Source organism: Pelecanus crispus, chromosome 1 (assembly GCF_030463565.1).
Source record: "Pelecanus crispus isolate bPelCri1 chromosome 1, bPelCri1.pri, whole genome shotgun sequence".
Taxonomy (NCBI): Eukaryota; Metazoa; Chordata; class Aves; order Pelecaniformes; family Pelecanidae; genus Pelecanus; species Pelecanus crispus.
The window spans coordinates 57,935,792-57,955,827 of record NC_134643.1 but is presented as its reverse complement, the minus strand read 5'-3'; the positions used below and the strand labels follow the sequence as shown (position 1 = coordinate 57,955,827).

The 20,036-nt window shown below is 40.1% G+C and overlaps 1 protein-coding gene across 8 annotated transcripts in view; it reads left to right on the top strand.

Annotated features, from left to right (window-relative positions):
* The window catches only part of TNRC6B (trinucleotide repeat containing adaptor 6B), a 137,935-nt gene extending 121,811 nt beyond the window's left edge, over positions 1–16,124 (top strand). For 3 of the 8 annotated variants that reach the window (XM_075704553.1, XM_075704519.1, XM_075704544.1), the window contains 12 exons: positions 740–865; positions 1,887–2,018; positions 2,545–2,643; positions 2,870–3,044; positions 3,456–3,590; positions 3,793–3,969; positions 8,767–8,913; positions 9,170–9,265; positions 11,539–11,859; positions 12,252–12,322; positions 14,180–14,319; positions 15,267–16,124. In XM_075704553.1, the coding sequence (XP_075560668.1) occupies positions 740–865; positions 1,887–2,018; positions 2,545–2,643; positions 2,870–3,044; positions 3,456–3,590; positions 3,793–3,969; positions 8,767–8,913; positions 9,170–9,265; positions 11,539–11,859; positions 12,252–12,322; positions 14,180–14,319; positions 15,267–15,657 (2,010 nt within the window). In that variant the 3' untranslated portion in view covers positions 15,658–16,124. The other 5 variants (XM_075704581.1, XM_075704563.1, XM_075704528.1 and 2 more) reach the window with 4 other exon arrangements.
* Positions 16,125–20,036: the final 3,912 nt, after the last annotated feature.

Here is a 20,036-nt window from a genome sequence, read left to right as displayed (position 1 = left end):
GCAGTAGGGTTTATTACAGAAGTTGCTCTATAAAACAGTAAATACTTCTCATTAAAAAAAACTCAAACAGCAAGTATTCTTGCATTAGAAAATAAATCACTGGGAGGAAAGAAAAAACCCAAACTTTTTTCTCACTTGAAAATTTTGCTGCTCTTCAATTTAGTTGGGGGGAGGGGGGAAGGAAAAGAACATCATCTCAATCCAGAATGCTGAAATTTCCACATCAGAAGGAAAATTTTTAGTAAAATTTTTTTAATTCTAATTTCAGTTAGTGAAAGGCCTGCGGAGGAAGTAATAGGCTTATGAGTGATATCTCAACAACCTACTCAGAAAAAGTACCTAACTTTTCTAAAATGATGGCCCAAAATTCTTGTTGACACAGTCTTGCCATACTTTTAAGCCAGTGCAATGATTTTTTTAGTGTGTTGTTTGTACTCCAAGTTTCCATTTCCCAACATGTAAAGTACAAAATATAAAACATTAGCTTTGTTATGTGCTTTGAAATAAGTGGACAAACATGACTCTTCAATGTAGAGGAGAAAGAGCCTGCATCTTGACAATGTAGTACAGCAGTTTTAACCTGGGTAGAATATTACTGATTTAGGGCAAACATCTCAGTAATTATAAGGGTTATCTGTTTAAGTCAGTACTTGCCTCATTGTTATTGACCTGTAGTTAATAGCACAGAAATCCATTATCCTGAAAGATTCATCTTCTCACTACTGCTTTAATTTTATAGGGTGGCAATCATGGTTTGTTTGGAAACAGCACAGCACAATCGAGGGGCATGCACACACCAGTGCAGCCACTAAATCCTTCCCCCAATATCCGGGCGCAAGTGCCTCCCCAATTCCTTTCTCCCCAGGTAAGGAATTTATAGTAACTGGTTACTTGTAAAAAGTAGAGCTACAGCCTTCAGAGCACCTCACCGAGGTTACTTATACACCTATCTTAGTCTTGACTTGATGTTAAGAAAATGAAAACTCAGATAAGATAAAAAATCAAAATTCATAGTCGAAAGTGCTTAAAACTCAGCGCAGAAGGATTAGCCTTCCTTCTTATTCCAAGGCAGTAAATGCTCGCTACCAGTATTTTTAAACCTCAGAGTGGATTCAGAAATCCTGTGTCTTACATAGGCTTTTGCAAAGTATTTTAAAAACAACAAAAAAAGTGAAAGCTGAAAGTTGTTCTGAAGTGTGACAGGTTGCTCAATTTTTTTCAAGCAGTCTTGCCCTGTGCTTCCTGCCCCCCTGAAAGAGAGGCCTGATGAAGGGCTACACATTGCATTTACACTCTTAAGACCTCAGGGTCTCCAAATGCACAAGTTTGCCTTTTGCTTTGGACTTGGTGAAGACTTTTGGAGATTCTTGGAATTCTACTTGTGTAACTCTCAAGTAATGCAGGGAGAAATGGGGGGATTCTTCTCCACCTACTCTGTCTTTTACTATAGCTTATTCAGCATACAAAGAGATTAACTCTTTCTGTGAGGCACTGTTTCTTTGCTCCAGTGACTGCCTGAATGCCTTTCTTTTCCCTTGTCAAGCAGTACATTTTTAATGTGATAATTCCGTACTGTGATTACTGGTTAGCTGCATATATTGTCAGCATTTTAATTTAGTACAGTCTCTAGCAACCAAGTGGTTGGGGGAGGAACCTTTGTCTGTGTGTCTGCATCTGCACATGTAATGCTGTATTGTCAAGTGAGGTATTCACTTTGCTCAAGTCATAGACTGTGCATGTTTAAATGTGATGTGTTAATAAATCTGTAAAGTCTTTCCTGGAACACCGTAAGATTGGTGTCATACCTATTCCTTTAATAGAAATACTTCATCGTCTTTCCTCATAGCAGTGCATTTCTTGAGGATTTGTTACTGGTTTCCATGCAGGTTTCGGCCTCCATGCTCAAACAGTTTCCCAACAGTGGCTTGAATCCTGGTCTTTTCAATATGGGCCCCCAGCTTTCTCCACAGCAGATTGCCATGCTGAGCCAGCTTCCACAGATTCCCCAGTTTCAATTAGTAAGTAGCTGGTAATCTTGTGAGACAGATTGTTAACAAATTGTCTGCTGAAAGAGTTTTCTTTTTACGTTCTAATTCTGTTTTGTCCTACTGATCTTGTGTTATTTTTGTACAAGTATTCCCTGTTTGTACAAGAAAGTACAGCACTGTTAGAGGGCAGCAGACAAACTAACAGGCCTGTGTAATTATTGTGAATGTTGCATTGGGTTAGTAATGATTCTAAGCAATGTCTCCATACAGAAAGCAGTTGTTTGTTGATTTTTTTAATGACATTTTCTTCAGACTTGTAGCCATAGTGATGGTGATAAAGCAGGTACTAGTAATAGTGTTGCATGATGTTAAATTAGAAACAAGTGAAGGATGTAGTATTCTAATGCATTCATTGTCATTTTATTTGAGTGTATGGAATGAGAAACAGTTTACCTAAATTCTGAGCAAAGCATTTGGTAGTGACTAGCTCCTGGCAGTTATATTTCACTTGATGAGCTCTGTATTTTCACTCTTCCCACCCCCATTTACCTTGTAGGCATGTCAGCTCCTCCTTCAGCAACAGCAGCAGCAGCAGCAGCTGTTACAGAGTCAGAGGAAGTTATCTCAAGCTGTGCGACAACAGCAGGAGCAACAGGTGTGGCACTGTTTTTGTCAATCATATGAAGTACAAAGTGCGCTGGGAAAACGCAGTCTGCAGCAAAGACAGCATTGGCTTTAGTAATATCTGCTCTCTTCAGATTGCACTTTTCAGAGAGCAAGGTCCTTTGGATCTCTCTCAAGTCACTGTTTCTTTATGTTTACTGGAATTCTGTGTTACAGTATAGGACACATCATCCCCATTTTTTTCCTTCCATTTGCAGATTGCTCGTATGGTGAGTGCCCTCCAGCAGCAGCAGCAGAGGCAGCCTGGCATGAAGCATTCACCATCCCACCCTGTTGGGCCTAAGCCACATTTAGACAGCATGGTACCAAATCCTTTGAATGTGGGTCTCTCAGATTTACAGACCAAAGGGCAAATACCTGGATACGGTTCAGGTAAGTGCTCTGTGGAAAGAGATTTGGTGCATTGCCTATAGCTACCGTATTAATATAGTAATTGTGTTACCATACTGATATGGTAATTGCATTACTGTATTAGCCAGTTGTGTCTGGGTCCAGAAATGAGTAATTTATCTATAAGCACTAGAGCAAAGGTTTACAGCAAGTGTCAACTCTTGATCAAATTGTGTTATTTTTTCACTATGTGGGAAGAAGACAAACCTAGTAACAAAGCGTATCTTGGTGGCATACTGACCTAACGAGCTTATTTGGAAGTTGCCTCTTGAACATTCAATTTGCTACTGTTACTTTTTTTTTTTTTTAAACCTTATGATCACAATGACTCCCTGTTTGAAGATATTTAAACCAAAAAGAGCAAATGACAATGGAGTTTTCTTTGTTTTGCAGGCTTTGGCTCAAGTGGCATGGATTATGGCATGGTGGGAGGGAAAGAGGCTGGAACAGAATCCCGCTTTAAGCAGTGGACTATGATGGAAGGGCTGCCCTCTGTGGCTTCACAAGATGCCAATATGCACAAAAATGGTGAGAAGGGGACTGGCTATTTTGGGAATGCCATTGCAGTATCATCTTGCCAGAGGTGAAATAGCTCAGATGAAACTATGCTTCAAGTTAGTTAATATCTTACCTCACCAGTATGCATCTTAAATATTTTTTATTTTAATATTCCATACTCATAAAGATCCCAACCTTTCCTGAGTGTAAATCTGTCTTTTTAATGCTTCAGGTGCAATAGTGCCCCCCGGAAAGGCTCGTGGAGGATCGCCCTACAACCAGTTTGACATAATTCAGGGCGACCCACTAGGCGGCCATGCAGGCCCTGCTGGTGATAGTTGGTTACCTGCCAAATCTCCGCCAACAAACAAGATCGGAAGCAAATCCAGCAATGCCAGCTGGCCTCCAGGTATTATATAAGGGCCGGGGTTATGTCTTAGCTTTAGAGTAGATGTGCTGGGACCCTTGCTTATCATGCTTTTTAAATAACCACTCCAAGGAAAATATTTCCTTGGTCTATCTCGTTTTTTAAATTTCTTCCACGTTAAATTAGAACATAAATGTTGAGTTTCCAGTAAAAAAAATCACTGGGCTAAACATGAACTAACTGCTGAATCGCCTGAATAGTATTTGGTTTTTGTTAGGTGAACTCTTATCTTCTGTAGTTTGGTGACTTCAAACTTACAGAAATTTTCATGAGAACACTTGTTCATAGAATATACAATTACCAGCTCCCTCCTCTTGTATTGATTCCTTATTTGCATTGTGTTAGGCTGACATGGCGTGTAAAAAATTTTGATTGATCAGAAAGCAAAAGATGTGAAAGCGTGGGTTTTTGTGATGGTGGGAACAGGATTTTCTTGTCTTGACCTTTTTTATTTTAGGTAGCATGAACTTTTCTGGCAGTTGTTTACAAATATGATCCACTGCAGACCACAAGGTTTCTTTTGCTAGCAGTATTGATACAATATGTATCAAACGTGTGCTATGCTGTTGTGGTTCACCTTTGCTCATGTGGTGTTAAGGATAGAAGAGTGTTGCCATGTTTCAGTACTGCTCAGCAACCTTCTGGCTTGAGTAGAAGTGTCTTGCTTTTTGGATTACAGGCAGTAGCACATTCTTTAAGTCTTCTAGTGTTTCACTGGCAGAATTTTATCTTTCCGCTAGAAAACTCAAGTATGTAGCAAAAATACATACATATTTGAACACGCATGTAGTTTTCTATATAAATCATTCAGTAAACACAGAGTGGTGTCCTTGAAGTTGCATGGATTAATCGCCGGTACTGTTCAGCACATAGTGGATGCTGTGATTTTTCTCTGCCTGGAAGACTTAACATTCCAAGAAAACATTTCTAACTGCAAATCCTCTGCTGTGTATCCCTTCAATCACAAAAAAAAGTAAAAGTGCAGGTACATCTCTTGGGTAAACCAGCAGCACAGACCTTGCATCAGAAAGCCTAGGAATCTGCGACAGATACAACTGCAGGAAACCTACAAAAAGTAGTTAAAGCTTTTTATGTGGGAACGCCTCAGTGTCTAACTCTAGCAGGAAAATGTTTTCTGATGAGCTAACAGAGTTAAAGAATTAGTTATCTCAAGAACCTCTGCACACCCACAACATTTCATACCACTGACTGCTCTCTGTAGAGGTGTATTTGCATTACGTTTCTGTCAGCCTGGTGGTTAAGTACTGAGCTTCTTGAGCTGGAGTTACTGTTCATAATGCCAGAAACCCCCAAAATTCAACTTTTTTCAAGACCTCTTCTAGACTTATTGTTGCTGAACTCGTTTCTTTAGTCACCGTTTAGTCACTGTTTCCCTATATAATACTGAGAAACACAATACTGCTTGGAATGTTAGGAGAGGGATGTGAGGATCAGCTTTGCCATGTTTCCAGGTTTTGGAGCAGCCACTGGCTCTGGCAAGATTCTTGGTACCAGAAGGCTTTCACAGAAGCGAGAAGGTGAATAGCTATTCTTTGCCTCTCGTTCATATCTTAGAGCTTCCTTAGCAATACCTGCAGTCTGACTGTCAGTGATAAGGAAAATTTTTGCTGTTGCTGACTGCCTCACCACTGAGAGAGGGTAGCTGGGTTTCACAAATCCTGAACATCAACTCCCATTGGGATCATCAGTAACATCCCTAGTTTCTTACGTAAATGAGTAGCCCATGACTGTGATTGCAGATGTCATGTAACAGATCATGGGTTTTGGCATGCAGCTTTTATGCAATTTGCTGTACTGCTAGCCCTCTCTTATGAGGTCCATAGACTATTGGGACAGTAAGTATTATTGTCCCATAACCATCAGCCACTTAAGCTGTCTCATAGCCTCTCTAGCTTATTGGCTTCCTCAAGAAGGAAAACTTAGCTGAAATCATGATATACCTTATCAACACCCCTGATGAAGAATAAAGACCCAAAATGATTTTACACTGGAGGTCCTTTTTGTCTGCAAGCTTGTAGATGAGGCCCACTGTCAGTTCCCAGCGTGGAGATACATTTTTCTTCCTAGTGTTGGAAAGTAAGTTGTTAATGAAAAGGATTTTACAAGAGAGAACCTCTTGAAATAGGTGCGTTTTTCCTTTGAATGAATACAGTGGTCACTCAGCATTCAGCCTGACTACACCTTTCACATTTTCCTCCTAAATGCCATCTGCTGCAGAAATTCTGCCGTTCAAGAGAGCAGTATTGTTCAGCACAAAGATAAATGAAGTGGTGCCCAATCAAACTGATATCACAGCTGGAGGTGAGAGCAAGTTTTGTTGAATTGGTGAGAACTATGTCTTTTGGTTATGTCACACAGACCTGCATACCTAGGTAATACTAGATTGTAATTTTCCCATTCAGGAGCAGTTCAGTCATATACTTCAGGCAAACTGGCCTGAATGTGTCTGTCATGGTTTTCCTTAATAATCTTACATTTGAACTTTTTGGGAGGACCTTTCAAATATCAGTGGAGAAATGCACTTCATGTTTTCTTTACTTAATCTAGAAATAAAAGAGCATGTCTGTAGGGAGAGTTGGTGAACATGCATGAGAATAACTGTCAGTCCAAAGGATAGTTTGGAAATTTGTCAATATGTCAAAGTTCAAGGAAAACTCTTCTCCAGACCACGATTATATTGATGAGTGAATGTGTTTATATACAGTACACCTGATCTTTGGAGCCTTGCTTGAATATTCCTTAACTTTTTGATGAGAGCTTACCATGCACTTAATTTTCAGTCTCATCAATTCTCAGAAATCTTTACAAAGGCAAGACTTGGACTTTTGGGGCGGGGGGAGGGGGGCGCAAACACATTCTAATTTCCAGGTCCTAACCTCAGTTCATGGATTCTTTCTCTCAGAACAGAGAAGGTCTTGTGACTAGACCCAAGAGCTGCATTGCTTGTTTCTTAAGTATAAGGTGGTCCTGTTTCTCAGGGAATTGCAGTATTTTGGTAGTAGCTGAGCAGATTCCTTCCTTGATGCAGTGCTGATTGCTCATACTGCTAGAAATGTTGATACTGGCTGTCCTAGATTATTTTGTTGAGTTTAACTAAAGACTGGGACACGTGACTGAGGCTTACAAAATCATGAAGGCAGTGGACGAGATAAATGCGTAATTGTAATTCTGCGAATCCTACAACACTAGAACCATGGTGCAAATGCAGGATTTAAGAGGATATAAATTTTAAGTTAATGAGAGCTTTTTTTTTTTTCCTCTTTCTCCTATTGGAAGTGGTGAACTTCCAAATGTGTTGCTTTTGGAGATTCTGGAGACAGATGGTACTAGCCAGTTGAAACAGTGATTGCATAAACTGATGGAAAAACAGTTTCACAAGCAGGTGCTAGCAGACAGAGGGTATTTCTGACATCGTAGGTAGGACTATAGATGCTGGGAGAGTGTGAGGGCAGTAGCCTACAGATCATGGCCAGGTTTGTGTTCTATCCCTAAATGGTATCTCTTCTACAAATGTTAGCAGAATACTGGGCTAGATGGACCACAGTTGTGAACCAGTGAGGCATTTCTTATGTCTTCTGAGATTCTCCTGCCAGTGCATTTTCACAACCTAATACTGCCCTTGCTGTGCCAGTTGCTTGAACCAGTAGTATCTCATTTTCTTCTGTATCTGTCTGTGAAAGTCATGGTCTTGACTGTGCTGCTTCATTACAAAGGTGACTGAAATGAACCCTTCAGTGCCAGGTTCACCCTACATGTTTTCATTCCAGAAAGCACGTCCTGGATCCCACTTTTAATCATGGATTTTTAATTACACTCACATATTGTCATTAATTATTTCAAAACTTAATGTTGGGAAGAAAGGTATCATTTCATATCCTGGACTTGTACCTACAAGGGATGAATCTGCCACCTTCGCACTCTTTTTGCACTTAGCCAAATTGTCACATAGTATCTGAGGCTTCTTGACATGTTTTTGTGTTTGGCAGCGTTACTTTCTTACCACTGCTTCCAAAAATCGACCACAGCATTTTATTCATTGAATAGCTACTCAGAGAAGGAACCAAGTTACTATCTTTCTTACAGTAACTGGCGTTTTTTGTATGTTCATACTTTATATAACTCATCCTCATGTCTTAAAATTGGCATGTCTGGAGCTAGAGTTGAAAGGAAACTAAAGCATGATAAGTATTTTCTGTCTCATTGTGAAGCATGAAGAACACCAATGCTTTTACCATTGCTTTTACCACAGGCATCTCACCTTAGCATTACTGCAGTATTGATAGGTAATGTATAAAGTATGTGTGTACCTACAGTGTAAAGTGTCAAATGTTGTGTTTACGAACTCTTAAGGTAGGTAGCCTTTCTGTGAGAAAGGCTTCTGCACACACACAAAGTATGTGTACAGAATCTAATCTTATATAATCTAATCTTATATACCTTAAAAAAATATATAATGTGTTAAGGAAGGGTAAAACTACGGAAGCCTCATCTGAATGTGTAAAACAGGAATAGTCAAAGGAATACCATACGCGCTTGCACTGCTTTTTTTGTAGTGTAGACTTGTATTCAGACACTAGAGATAGTGCCATGGAATATTTGAAAAAGAAATGTAAAACAGATTTTAATTAAGAAGAGTCTGATTTTTCTGAGGGACAGTGCAGAAGACAATTATTTACCCTCCTAAATATCTTCAACAGTTACTTCCTGTAAATGGCATTGCCCTGCTTGCATCTAATTCCTTTTTCCCTCCTGTCCCAGAGTTCCAACCAGGAGTGCCATGGAAAGGTATACAAAACATTGACCCTGAATCTGACCCCTATGTGACCCCTGGAAGTGTGCTGGGGGGGACAGCCACATCTCCCATTGTAGATACTGACCACCAACTTCTGCGGGACAACACCACAGGTAAAACAGTGAACAACTGGTATGTGATTTTTAAGTCGTTCTGATATTCAAGAATATTCTGATGTTCCTGTCACAACAGGGTAACAGTCTATTGCACTTGACTAAGAAGGAAGCCTGTGTGCCTCTGCACTGTGTCTGTGTATCATGTGAAAGCTCACCATTGGTACAAATCGTGGCTCTCTTGAGGTTTAACAATATTGCATCAACTCTGAAATTGGCCTACTCTTCTCTTTCTCTCTCCTTTTCCCTTTGATAGGGTCTAATTCTTCCCTCAACACCTCGCTGCCTTCACCTGGTGCCTGGCCCTACAGTGCCTCTGACAATTCCTTCACCAACGTTCATAGCACTTCAGGTATGCAGGTTACCTGGACAAAGCATTTTCCACTTATGCACTAGTTCCTCATTCTTGTTCCACTTTGAATATTTAGTCTTTCAGTAATTTCTGAGGAAGCTTGGAAATCAAGATTTGAGTGGCTGATCAGATAGTTTTCCTCCTAATAAAATACTTTGTTGTAGTTGCTTTAAAAACTAGACTCAGATCCTCTGCTCTTCTTCCCACCCCCAGTACAAAATTCTTAGTTATGCAAGTTAAAGAATAGGGTAGCAGTGAGCAGCAGATGCAAAAGGAAAAAAAAACCCTGACATGCACAATCTGTTGCCATGTGTAAGGGGTTAGGGGACTGTCGTAATTTTTTTAAACTTACTTGCTACTGTATGTATGACTTAAGGAATTAGAGTAATAAGGTGAGTGATTTTATTCATTTTAACTTTAGAATATTGTAGTGCTGTGAAGGGAACATTTTTGCCTCACCTTTTATAGCACTGATCATTCCCTGAAACCTGAAGAGAGAGAGGGCTTTTAGTCCTATGGCTCTTAATAGTTGGCCTGTAAACAGTAATTTAGGTATCTGCCTCGGATCCTTGGTAAGAAGGTCTCCAAAGCTTTCTTGCAAAAAATGGTCTCTGTACACACTTCTGAGAAGGATGCTGGAAATACTTGCTTCAGACAAACCATTTGGATTTTGAACTTCTCACAAATGCCAGAGTTTTCTCTTGAGACATCATTGTCTTGACAACTGCTTAAAACCAAGGAATTGTGTGCAAATAGCAGAAATGACGAACATAGCTGAGAACTGCATCTGACCCAAACTTCATGGGTTTTGCATCTTACTGAATAAAAGCTGTGTTCATATGTTATCTCAGCATCTTCACAAAATGTGTTGAAAATCCTATTTAGCCCTTGAGAAAAACAGTGTTACTGCTACCAGTTTGTGGGGTGACTTTGGTTTGAAGCAATATCTGTGTGTGCAGTGTTCCAGTGACATAAAAGATTTCTCTTTCGTAGCCTGGGGAGAGGAATGACATGTGTGAGCTTCTTACCTCTGCTTAAGTTTTGTCTAGCACATAAGAAAGACCCGAGAGATGGAAAAAAAAAGATTGAAGTCGTAGTTGAATTGAGGAAACTAGACCACTGCCTGGCACACATACCAGCTTCTGCTTATCTTGTTAAACTACACACCAGCCTTTTACAGCCAGAAAGCGGGTCATCTGAATTGGGGATTTAGAATTCACGTATCTGTAAAACAAACGGAGTCTAGTGAAAGCGGGTTTTTAAGCACTTTCAGAGGTTAGTGCTTGAAACCTGCTTGCTATTGAGAATTACTCTGTTGTGGAAATACCTGATCCAACTGTAAAATGAAGCACGCTGTTATTTGCTGAAAGCTTTGTGGTCTTGATTCCCAAATGTATTATTTTGTGATGCCCTAGCATATTGTAAACCTGCATTTTTACCCTTTGTTTCAAATAAGTAATTTACTACCTTTTGTTAGTGAATAGAACTTAATACATATATTTGCACACATGGGTTAAGATAATTCATGACACAAGTGCTTTTTTCCCCAGATTGCCCTGTCTGTGTTCACTGGTTCTCATTACAGAACAAGGAAAAAAGAAATTAATCAAGCAATTTTGACTTCTGGTGTGGTTTTGGTTTGATAAGTGTCCCTTGCTGTCAGGTGTGGGAGAATTTACGGTCTGCCTTTTTCAGGAAAAAAAGTTTAGGTTTAGGAAGAGAAGTCCAGCTATTACACAGCTGAGTGGCCTTCTTTATGTGTTACCATTGTGTCAACTCTATATGAAATTTGTGATTCATGAGAAAGCTTTGATCTTGTAGGAGGACATCTTTAGGAGGTGGCATTAGCTTAGTAGACCCAAGAGTGGTAAATATTCATTTCAGTCCTCTGCAAGTTTATGGCCTGAAGAAGGCTCAGTTTCATTAAAAGTCAGTAGTGCCCAGAGTTGTAAGAAATTCTTAAATGAAGTAGTGTGGATATAAAAGTTGCTGTTCATCTTATTAATGATTGAACATACTGAGACTGGTTACATTATCATAAATGATCTAGGGAAATTTTTTTTTTTTTTTTGGTCAGCATATCTAAAATAAGGAAAGATTAACTTACATGTAGCATGGCTTTTTTGGTATGGTAAATTAACTGTTGTATGGTTCTGTGCTTTGTGCTTGTCTCTGATATAAATACAGTCAAAGGGTTTACAGCAATAGTACAGTTAAAGGCTGGTTGAATCTCATAAGTTTATCTAATACATACAATTTATTTAATCTTCTAGCAAAATTCAGTGATTACAAATCAACATGGTCCCCAGACCCCATAGGACACAATCCCACTCATCTCTCCAACAAGATGTGGAAAAACCATATTTCCTCAAGGAACACTACAGGGCTGCCCCGCCCACCTCCTGGCCTGACCAACCCCAAACCATCATCTCCATGGAACAATACAGCATCCCGATCGGTCAGGGGCTGGGGGGCACAGGACTCAAGGCTTGCCTCTGGTGAGAAGAATCAACTGATAGCACCATTGATCAGACCTGAGGAGTGTACGTTTTACAGCACTAATGGTTTGGAGGAAAGAAAGTTGCAGTTGTCTGGTAAAAGGAAAAAAAAGTTCCTTCTTGAAATGGAAATTTACTGTCAGTAACTGGGGTGGGGGCTGGTGTGTGGAATCCCAGGTCCTACTGCAGGGGATAAATGAAGAGGGCTGGGAGCTGCGAGTATCTACTCTATGGGGCCTTTCAAGACTAGATGCTTTCTGTGGGTGGGAAACTCCTCAAAGATAAAGTCTAGTAAAGTGAATCTTGATGTGAAATGTGAGGCAAGATGTGGTTGGGGGTTCCCCCCCCCCCAGGACTGAAGATTAGCTTTCGTGTGTTAGCAAGGCTGATAATGCTGAATTTGTCTGAGGTTGAAAGATCTGACTGTAAAGAAAAATGGTTTTCTTTGTATCAAATCTGTCTTGATTGCTCTGTCTTCTAATTTGCAGCATCTACTTGGAGTGATGGTGGCTCAGTTCGTCCTAGCTACTGGCTGGTTCTTCACAATCTCACTCCACAGGTATTTTCTGTTGTTGTCTCTGGGAACTTGTTTGCTTTACTGAGATACAGATTTGTGTATTCTTCAGTTGTTTCTCTTCAAATAAAATCTAACAAGATCAGATTTGTCAGCATATGCAAGATGTGTTTCTACTAAACTGGGCTGCAGTCTGCTTGGTTTTTCTATTGTACTCTCTTCAGCTAACTTTAAGATGTTCTGGTTTTGCTATGTGACTGTCATAACCTTTCATTACCTAGAGTTTCAGAAAAAATTATTGGAACAGAAAGATTTTTCCTAGAAGTGAGGATAAGTTGCATGACCATAATGTGGAATGTCTTATAGCTGTTAAAGAGACTGTTCTTTGGGATGTTGTCAATAAGAAAGCTGGTGTAACTGCCAGTTTTCACTTTGGTGTTTCCATAGTGAAACCACAGAATGTTTCCAGTACTCCTGCCAAAACCGGTCTAGTTAGGTTATTCCTGCAAGTATTCTCAGAGCTTGCTTCCATTCAGAATGAATTCTGTAGAGATCCTGGTTTCAGCAATCTCAATTAGTGTATATTCAAGGCTTAGGAAAAGCCTATAGGATTATCAGCAGCGCCTTGAGGTCTAGACAGAGTCCCCTGTTCAGCAGGATAATTCACCATGCTTCTACTACAGTCTAAGAAAACATCAATGTGAAAGGAAGAACTAAGGTCTCCTTCAGATCACCCAAAATGGCAAACTGTGCTCCTTTCATAGAAAAGACTGTTTTCCTTGGTGTGAAGGAAACGGCAGTGGTGTGACAAAGAGCCACAGTTCTAAATCTCCCTTATGCAAGGTAGTTTAATACTGCTTTAGGAATCATTTAATGGAAGAAGAATATATTTTGGAGGCATTTAAGTTAATAGAAAAGAGAAAGAAGCAATTATAGTTGTCTCTTCCATAACAAACCCTCCATTCATTGCGGGTCAGTACACTAGAGAGAAGGAAGCGTAAAGGTTAAGGTGGATTCAGAGGCAGTATCTTCAAGTTTCTACATTTTAACCTTGTCCATATTTATACCCACGTACAACTTCCTTTTCCCTCATTTGAGGTTGTATTATATAATGAGGGGGGAAGGGAGAAGGAAGAAAGTAGCACTCCCTTAAGTATCTGCACATATGGATGCCATTCGTGTGTGCATGTTCCTGTGGCATACCAGGAATGGAATCTGTCTGTACAGAACACCTTGGAGAACAGCAGTTACTGGAGGTAAGTAACAAGCTGTTACTACTGCAGAAGGAATGTAGGTAACAACTGCTGTGAAAACATTAGTTCAGGAGGAATGAACATTGGCAGAAAGATCACTTGACTGTTTCTGCGACTTGCTGTTTCATAAACCACAAAGACAAAAAAGCACCAAAATAAATTTTAAAAAATCCTAATTGTAAAGGTGACAACTTCCGTTTTTGCAAAGAACTCTTAAATGGTTGATCTAAATTCTGCTGAAATCAGAGTGCTGGAGACTAACAAATTCTGGTTCCTTTGGTACAAATCCTATGGCTGAAGATGGTGAGAAGTACAAGTTGTATATAACTACTGGAAAACCTGCCAACATAAGGATAGTGGCAAATTAAGAAACTCAGTGAGATGGGGAAAACTGGACTCAAGCTACAAGTGAGTGAGAAAGATAAGTCAGATTATTCCACAAAGCAAAGTCATTGTAATTGTGAGAAGTCAAGGCATACTGATTCTGTTTGAAAATTAAATCCTGTCACCTTTGCTTACTTACCACTGCTTTCACCTGTGTTCCTTCCTGAGAGCAGATTATCTTTTAATTACTCAGATGGGTTAGGATTGAAGTTCATTTGGAGAAATAGTTACAAACATCTGTTTTATCCTCACTGTTCTTCCTCAGATTGATGGGTCAACCTTGAGGACGATCTGCATGCAGCATGGCCCACTGCTGACATTCCATCTGAACCTGACCCAGGGCACCGCCCTTATCCGATATAACACCAAACAAGAGGCGGCCAAGGCCCAGACTGCACTGCACATGTAAGCAATCCCCTTGTCCATTCTTTGTTACTACATCAGTCATGAACACAAAATGTCTGTCCAGTGCTATGCTTTGGAAGCTCATCTCAAGTATCATGGTTGGAAGGGAATCTTTCATTCCTCGGCAGAGGAAGAAGAGAAACAAAGATGCCTTCTGTTTGTAGTACTTTAATTGCTCACACAAACGGGCACATGCAGAACTAAGAAGGTGCAAATAGGATGGAATTTTGACCAGTATGCACCTTACTGTACAATTTTGGCCATTTTATAAAAGCTTGTGAATTGTTTCAAATGAAAACCATTCTTATATGCGTAATCCAAATGTGTGGGAATAATTTTGAGATACACCTGAAATAGCTTACTTGAAAAGCTGCAGATCTTAGGTTTCCTGTTCTTAAGCTTTTTGGAACGGACTGTGGCTCTGGTATGTTTTGAGACAAAAATTTTGAGGGGGGGTGTGGGAGGTGGTGGTGTAAGCCCTTAAACTCAGTGAAAACTTTTGAACTATACTAATCTTACCCTGAATTTCACAGGCTTTTAACCTTTTATTCCTCTGTTTTGTTTGAAAGGTGGCATTTGTGCATTTACCATTTTACCTACACTGTACAGGCACTTTTTATTGCTCTTGGTGTTAGTGTTCAGGACCTTAGTTTAAATTTAGAAAGCTTTTATTGCAGGCATGACAGCTGAATGTTGGGGAGAGGGGGTTGGTTGGTTTGTTTGGGGTCTTTTTTTCCCCCTTATAAAATGGTAGTTCTTGTGCTTTGAGTCAGTTTCACTGTTGAGAACAGCTAAAGTTTTCTGTGCTTGCTCCATTGTGGCAAGCTGATATCTCCTTTCATTTGGGCAGCTAATAGTGTTGTGTCTGTTCTATACCTTCTGAATCCCTTGCCCTTACCTTCTGGCTTTTTTTTTTTTTTTTTTTTTTTATGTATCTTGTCTTCTAGGTGTGTGTTGGGAAACACTACCATCCTGGCTGAGTTTGCCACAGATGAAGAGGTCAGTCGCTTTCTGGCACAAGCTCAGCCCCCTACACCTGCAGCAACCCCAAGTGCACCCACAGCAGGCTGGCAATCCCTGGAGACAGGACAGAACCAGACAGATCCAGTTGGACCTGCTTTGAATCTCTTTGGTGGGTCAACAGGGCTTGGGCAGTGGAGCAGTGGTGGTGGCGGCAGCAGCAGTGGGGGTGATCTCACTGGCGCTTCGTTGTGGGGACCCCCAAGCTATTCTTCAAGCTTGTGGGGGGTCCCAAGTGTAGAGGATCCACACAGAATGGGCAGCCCTGCTCCCTTACTACCTGGAGACCTTCTGGGAGGAGGGTCGGATTCAATCTGAACTTAGAACTTTCAACTCTGACCTCGTGACCTTTTTTGGAACAGCAGCAGCACTAACTTGACCTTTTCGTTTTTTTCAACTTGCAATAAATACATTTATAAAAGGAAAAAAGAAAACGGAGAGAGAAAAAAAGGTGGGTCATTGACGGACTGTCTGAGCACATAGTTGCCTCCCTTCTATAACTTCAGTTTTTTTGTTTGGAATATGAATCCAAAAAGAGAACATATCACTCTTGAAATACTTGAATCATGAACGCCAACTTAGAAAGACAATGTGAAACAAGTACACATACCATTTAAATTTAAACACAAAAAATTAAAAAAATTAGTTTCTAGTTTTTCACTTTTTCATGTTATACGGAAGTTGTTGCTAAGAAACATATATACTGAAAAAAATAGCTTTTTAACTTTGTTTGCACTGGGTGTGTTTCCGTCCTTAGGTCTACCATGTTGGGTAGGGGAGGGGTTCAAAAGAAAAAAAGGGGCGGGGGGAAGACTTGACGGAGCCTCACTTTAAAAACAAAAAAAACCCAAAAAAAATTTAAAAAAAATTAAAAACTACCAAAAAAAACAGAAAGAAAAGAAAAAAAAAAAAAAAACAAAACAAAAAAACCAACACTTTGTGATTGGCTGGTTGATAAGTACCAGTGTGTTCTGGCACATGTAACTGCCCACGTGTGCTTGTTTCTGTGTGAGTGCGTGTGCACATGTTTGTGTGTGTGCATTTTTTTTCTCTATATATATAATCTTGAAACGCTGCATTGCTGATGGTCTACGGGCTGGCCGGCCATCTATATGTCTTGATTCTGAAAACAAGACAGGCACGGTGGAGTCCCTGTGGCTGAAGCAGAGTCCAGTTGGGCTGGATTAAAGTTTGTCAGTAGGTTTTTTTTAAATTCATTTTAGCAGGGTGCTATCTCAAGTCTGCAGATCATAGTGAGTGGGTAGTTGCTTCCTAGCCCTTGTTCTAACCCTGTAGTAGAGCAGAACACTGCCATATCCAAAGGATTTGGTGAGAGGGGAGCCAATGTTGTCTTTTGAGTAGCAGTGTATTTATTTATTTATGTCTGCATGTGGGGTTTTTGTATTGAGTGAACCCTAGAATGTTTGTTAGATAATGCAAGCCATTTTTTTTTTTTCCAACAAGGGGAAAAGAGAAGGAAGGAAGACATTGCCATTTTTTGTGCCGCTAAGACAAACCTATAAAGAGGCACCCATATTCATTCTTGAAGAATCCATCAAAATCTTGAAAGTCCAGCCCAACCAAATTAGCCTTTTAATTGATTAACTGCTTGTATTAAAACTGACAAAAACTAAATCGTGTCAGCAAATCGCTGGCCGGCCTGCCTCATCTCCTGAAAGCACATGCAGCTAACTCCTTTCTGCGTCCTTCATGGTGAGCGTTACCTGTGCCAGGCCTTGGTGTATTACAGCACCAGACCATCACTGACAGAAACGTTTACTTACGAATGTTCTTAAACCAGTGTGTACTTCAAATGTTTCCTTTTGTTTCTCTGTGTTGTGTTTTTTCCTGTGTATGTGGTTTTGCTTAGGGAGGTATATAACTAGCAAAGACTTTTTTTTTTTTAAAAAAAGTATTGCACCTTTTTGTTTTTTTGTTTTTACTTTTTCTGTACTGTTGCTTTTTAATTTCTGTATTTAAGGAAAGGTTTGGGGTTTTTTTAGCATCGGTGTAGTAGTACTCTGGGCAGGATAGGGGTGACCTATAATCCACAGTGATAGCCAGTGTGTGCGTGCATGTGTGCGCTGGGAACAAAACTTTTAAGACCTGTTGTTGTGAAGAGAGTTGTAGCAGATTTGAAGGAACATCCCTTGACACAAAGCGGGAAGTCTTTGGGTGGGGGGAGGGGAGGGCGGGAGAAGAGGGAAGAGAGATGCCGGTACTTTTTCCATAAGTGCTAGGACTTCCATGTGGTGTTGTCTAGCTGTTATACTGTCTAACAAAGTGCCGACATTCTGTACCAGCACATACCTGTCCATTCCAGCCCTCAGTGGGAGCAGTGCTCAGGCTTTATTACCTGGGGGGTAGGATAGGGGAGTCTCTTTCTTCGGCGTTTTCATTGAAGGATATGACAATGTCTGATACATTTAACTCCAAGCATGCGTTGGGTGGGGAGAAGCAAAAGCAGATCCAAGTAATGTAGGGGTGGGGGGGAGTGTGTGCGCGCGCGCGCGCACGTGTGTGTATGCCTGCGTGCTGGGGGTGGGAGGGAAGAGCTAGGGAGTTGCGTGGCTGTTTTTTTAATTCGCCCTTTCTATGTAAACCCAATGTCACAAAGAAGACTGACTGAGGGAAATGCTGCATATACACATGCCTGTAGATTTGTATGCAAAGTGTTACGTGACAAAAAGTATGAGTAGGTTTGTATTTGTTTAGTAAACTGGAGTGTGCAGTATACTCTGGCCCTTTCTGAATATACTTTTCTATCATGTCTCCTCATTCATCCATCCCACCATGCACAAAGAAACAATATGCTCTCTCCCAACTCCTGCTAGCTAGTGCCCCTCGCGTGCACATGTCCATAAAGTTTTGTTTCTGCTGTTCTCTGCTTGAAGACCAGCCACGCTCGGACACGCAGAGCAGGTTCTTAAAAGTCCTGTGCCAGCAGTACTTCCTAGTGAAGCACCTTTGGCCTGAGTAAGCCAGTATCTGTTCTGTCACATGATTTGCTATATATGCTGGTTCATTGCTGTGTTCCACCCTTGCTTCTTTCTCCCAACCTGCCCTAAGGTCCCTTTTCCTGCACTTTGGGCTAGTTGAGTTCATTACGATACTACGGTGAAAGCCGGGTGCTAGAGCCCCTCTTGTTTACAAGACATAATGAGGGATTTGAAATATTTTAAAAGAAAAGCTAAATTGTTCTTCCATTGTAAGCTTAAAGGGAAAAAATTTAAACGTACAAAAAAAAGACCAAAAAGTGCATATATATATTTTAGATGAAGACTAACTCTGGGAGCATTTAACAGTGTTTTTGTTTTTATTTTAACATTTTATTTTCCTGCTTTAAATTTGCAAGCATTCTCAGGAATTCTAGGGTAGGAAGCCAGTTTTTTGAAGATGGTTTATTTAACCTTATCTTATCCTAGATAGATGGCTGTTTCTTGTTGATAAACTTTTACAAGTTCCTGAATCTTCAAAATGTTTGAAAGTTTTTACTTTAAAATAAAAATGCTAAAAAAAAAAAAAAGAAAAAGGAAAAAAAGAAAAAATCTCCAAATGTTACTGTCAAGCGGGGGATCAAATTAAAATACATTAAGAAAACTTCTCAATATCAGCAACAGAAATTCACTGTAATATTAAACAAGTTGTGGGAGAAGAAGGGTTATCATTTATAGTGCTTTGTTACTCATGCAGATGCGTGCAGTTGCATGGAGAAGTGTGTGAATGGAAATCTATTGCTTTGTTCCCTCTCGATTGACATGAAATGAAAATATTATTCCAAGCACCTTTTAAAAAGCAAAGTGAAACTATAAACCTAGTTAAAATGCAGTATGGTTTAACTGAAGAGTCCTCAGTTAGGACAACTAGCAGGAAATACATGATGGTGCTTCTTTAAACCACTTTTAAGTAGTGCTAAAGAAAACTAGTGCTGACGGAATACCCAATAACAAAGTAGTTTTATTATCCTGCCTTTTTCAGTACAGAAAAAGGAGAAAATATGGAAAAACTCCAGTAAAAAGTACATTAGAAATCAACTTAACTGTTTTCAGCTATTTGGTCAGTTTTATTCCCCACTTGGAGATTTGCTGCTTGCTTTTCTTCACCCACCCCACCTCCCAGTCTTTCTGTTTTATTTTATATGAGGGAAATAATCTGTTAAACTCTTCTGTTCACCCTATTGCTGCTGGCTGTCAGGGCTTACAGTCTTGAACTTCAGAGTTCGGTGTTGGGATGGCCAACTTCTGTCTCCCAGCTCTAAGGGTCAGGGGCTTACTCTGCCTGAAATGGCTAGGCTCAAACCACAAAAACCGCGCTAGTGCCTTTTTACATGCACCCACATGCTCTACAGTAGGGGAAGGGAGGGAAGAGGAGGCAAGATGAGGCAGTGTAGCCACTTCATGGAAATAAATGTACCTGTTCTTAAGGAAAAAGAGCATGCTGCGTAAGCATGTCGTGCAATGAGTTACATAACAGTAGTTGAGATAACTTTTATCATTTAAAAAAAAAATCCGATGCCAAATTCCTGTCCTTTTCATATCAGTTGCCCAGTGTTTTCATGTTGCACTGCGTGTACATCTGAGTGTATACGTGTGTGTTGAAAATAATACATTTATAATAATAATGCGCTTTAAAAAAAAAAATCCTGTCATGGGCCAGTAGAGGAGGGTTTATTTAGGGAGTTTGGGATTTTATTTTAT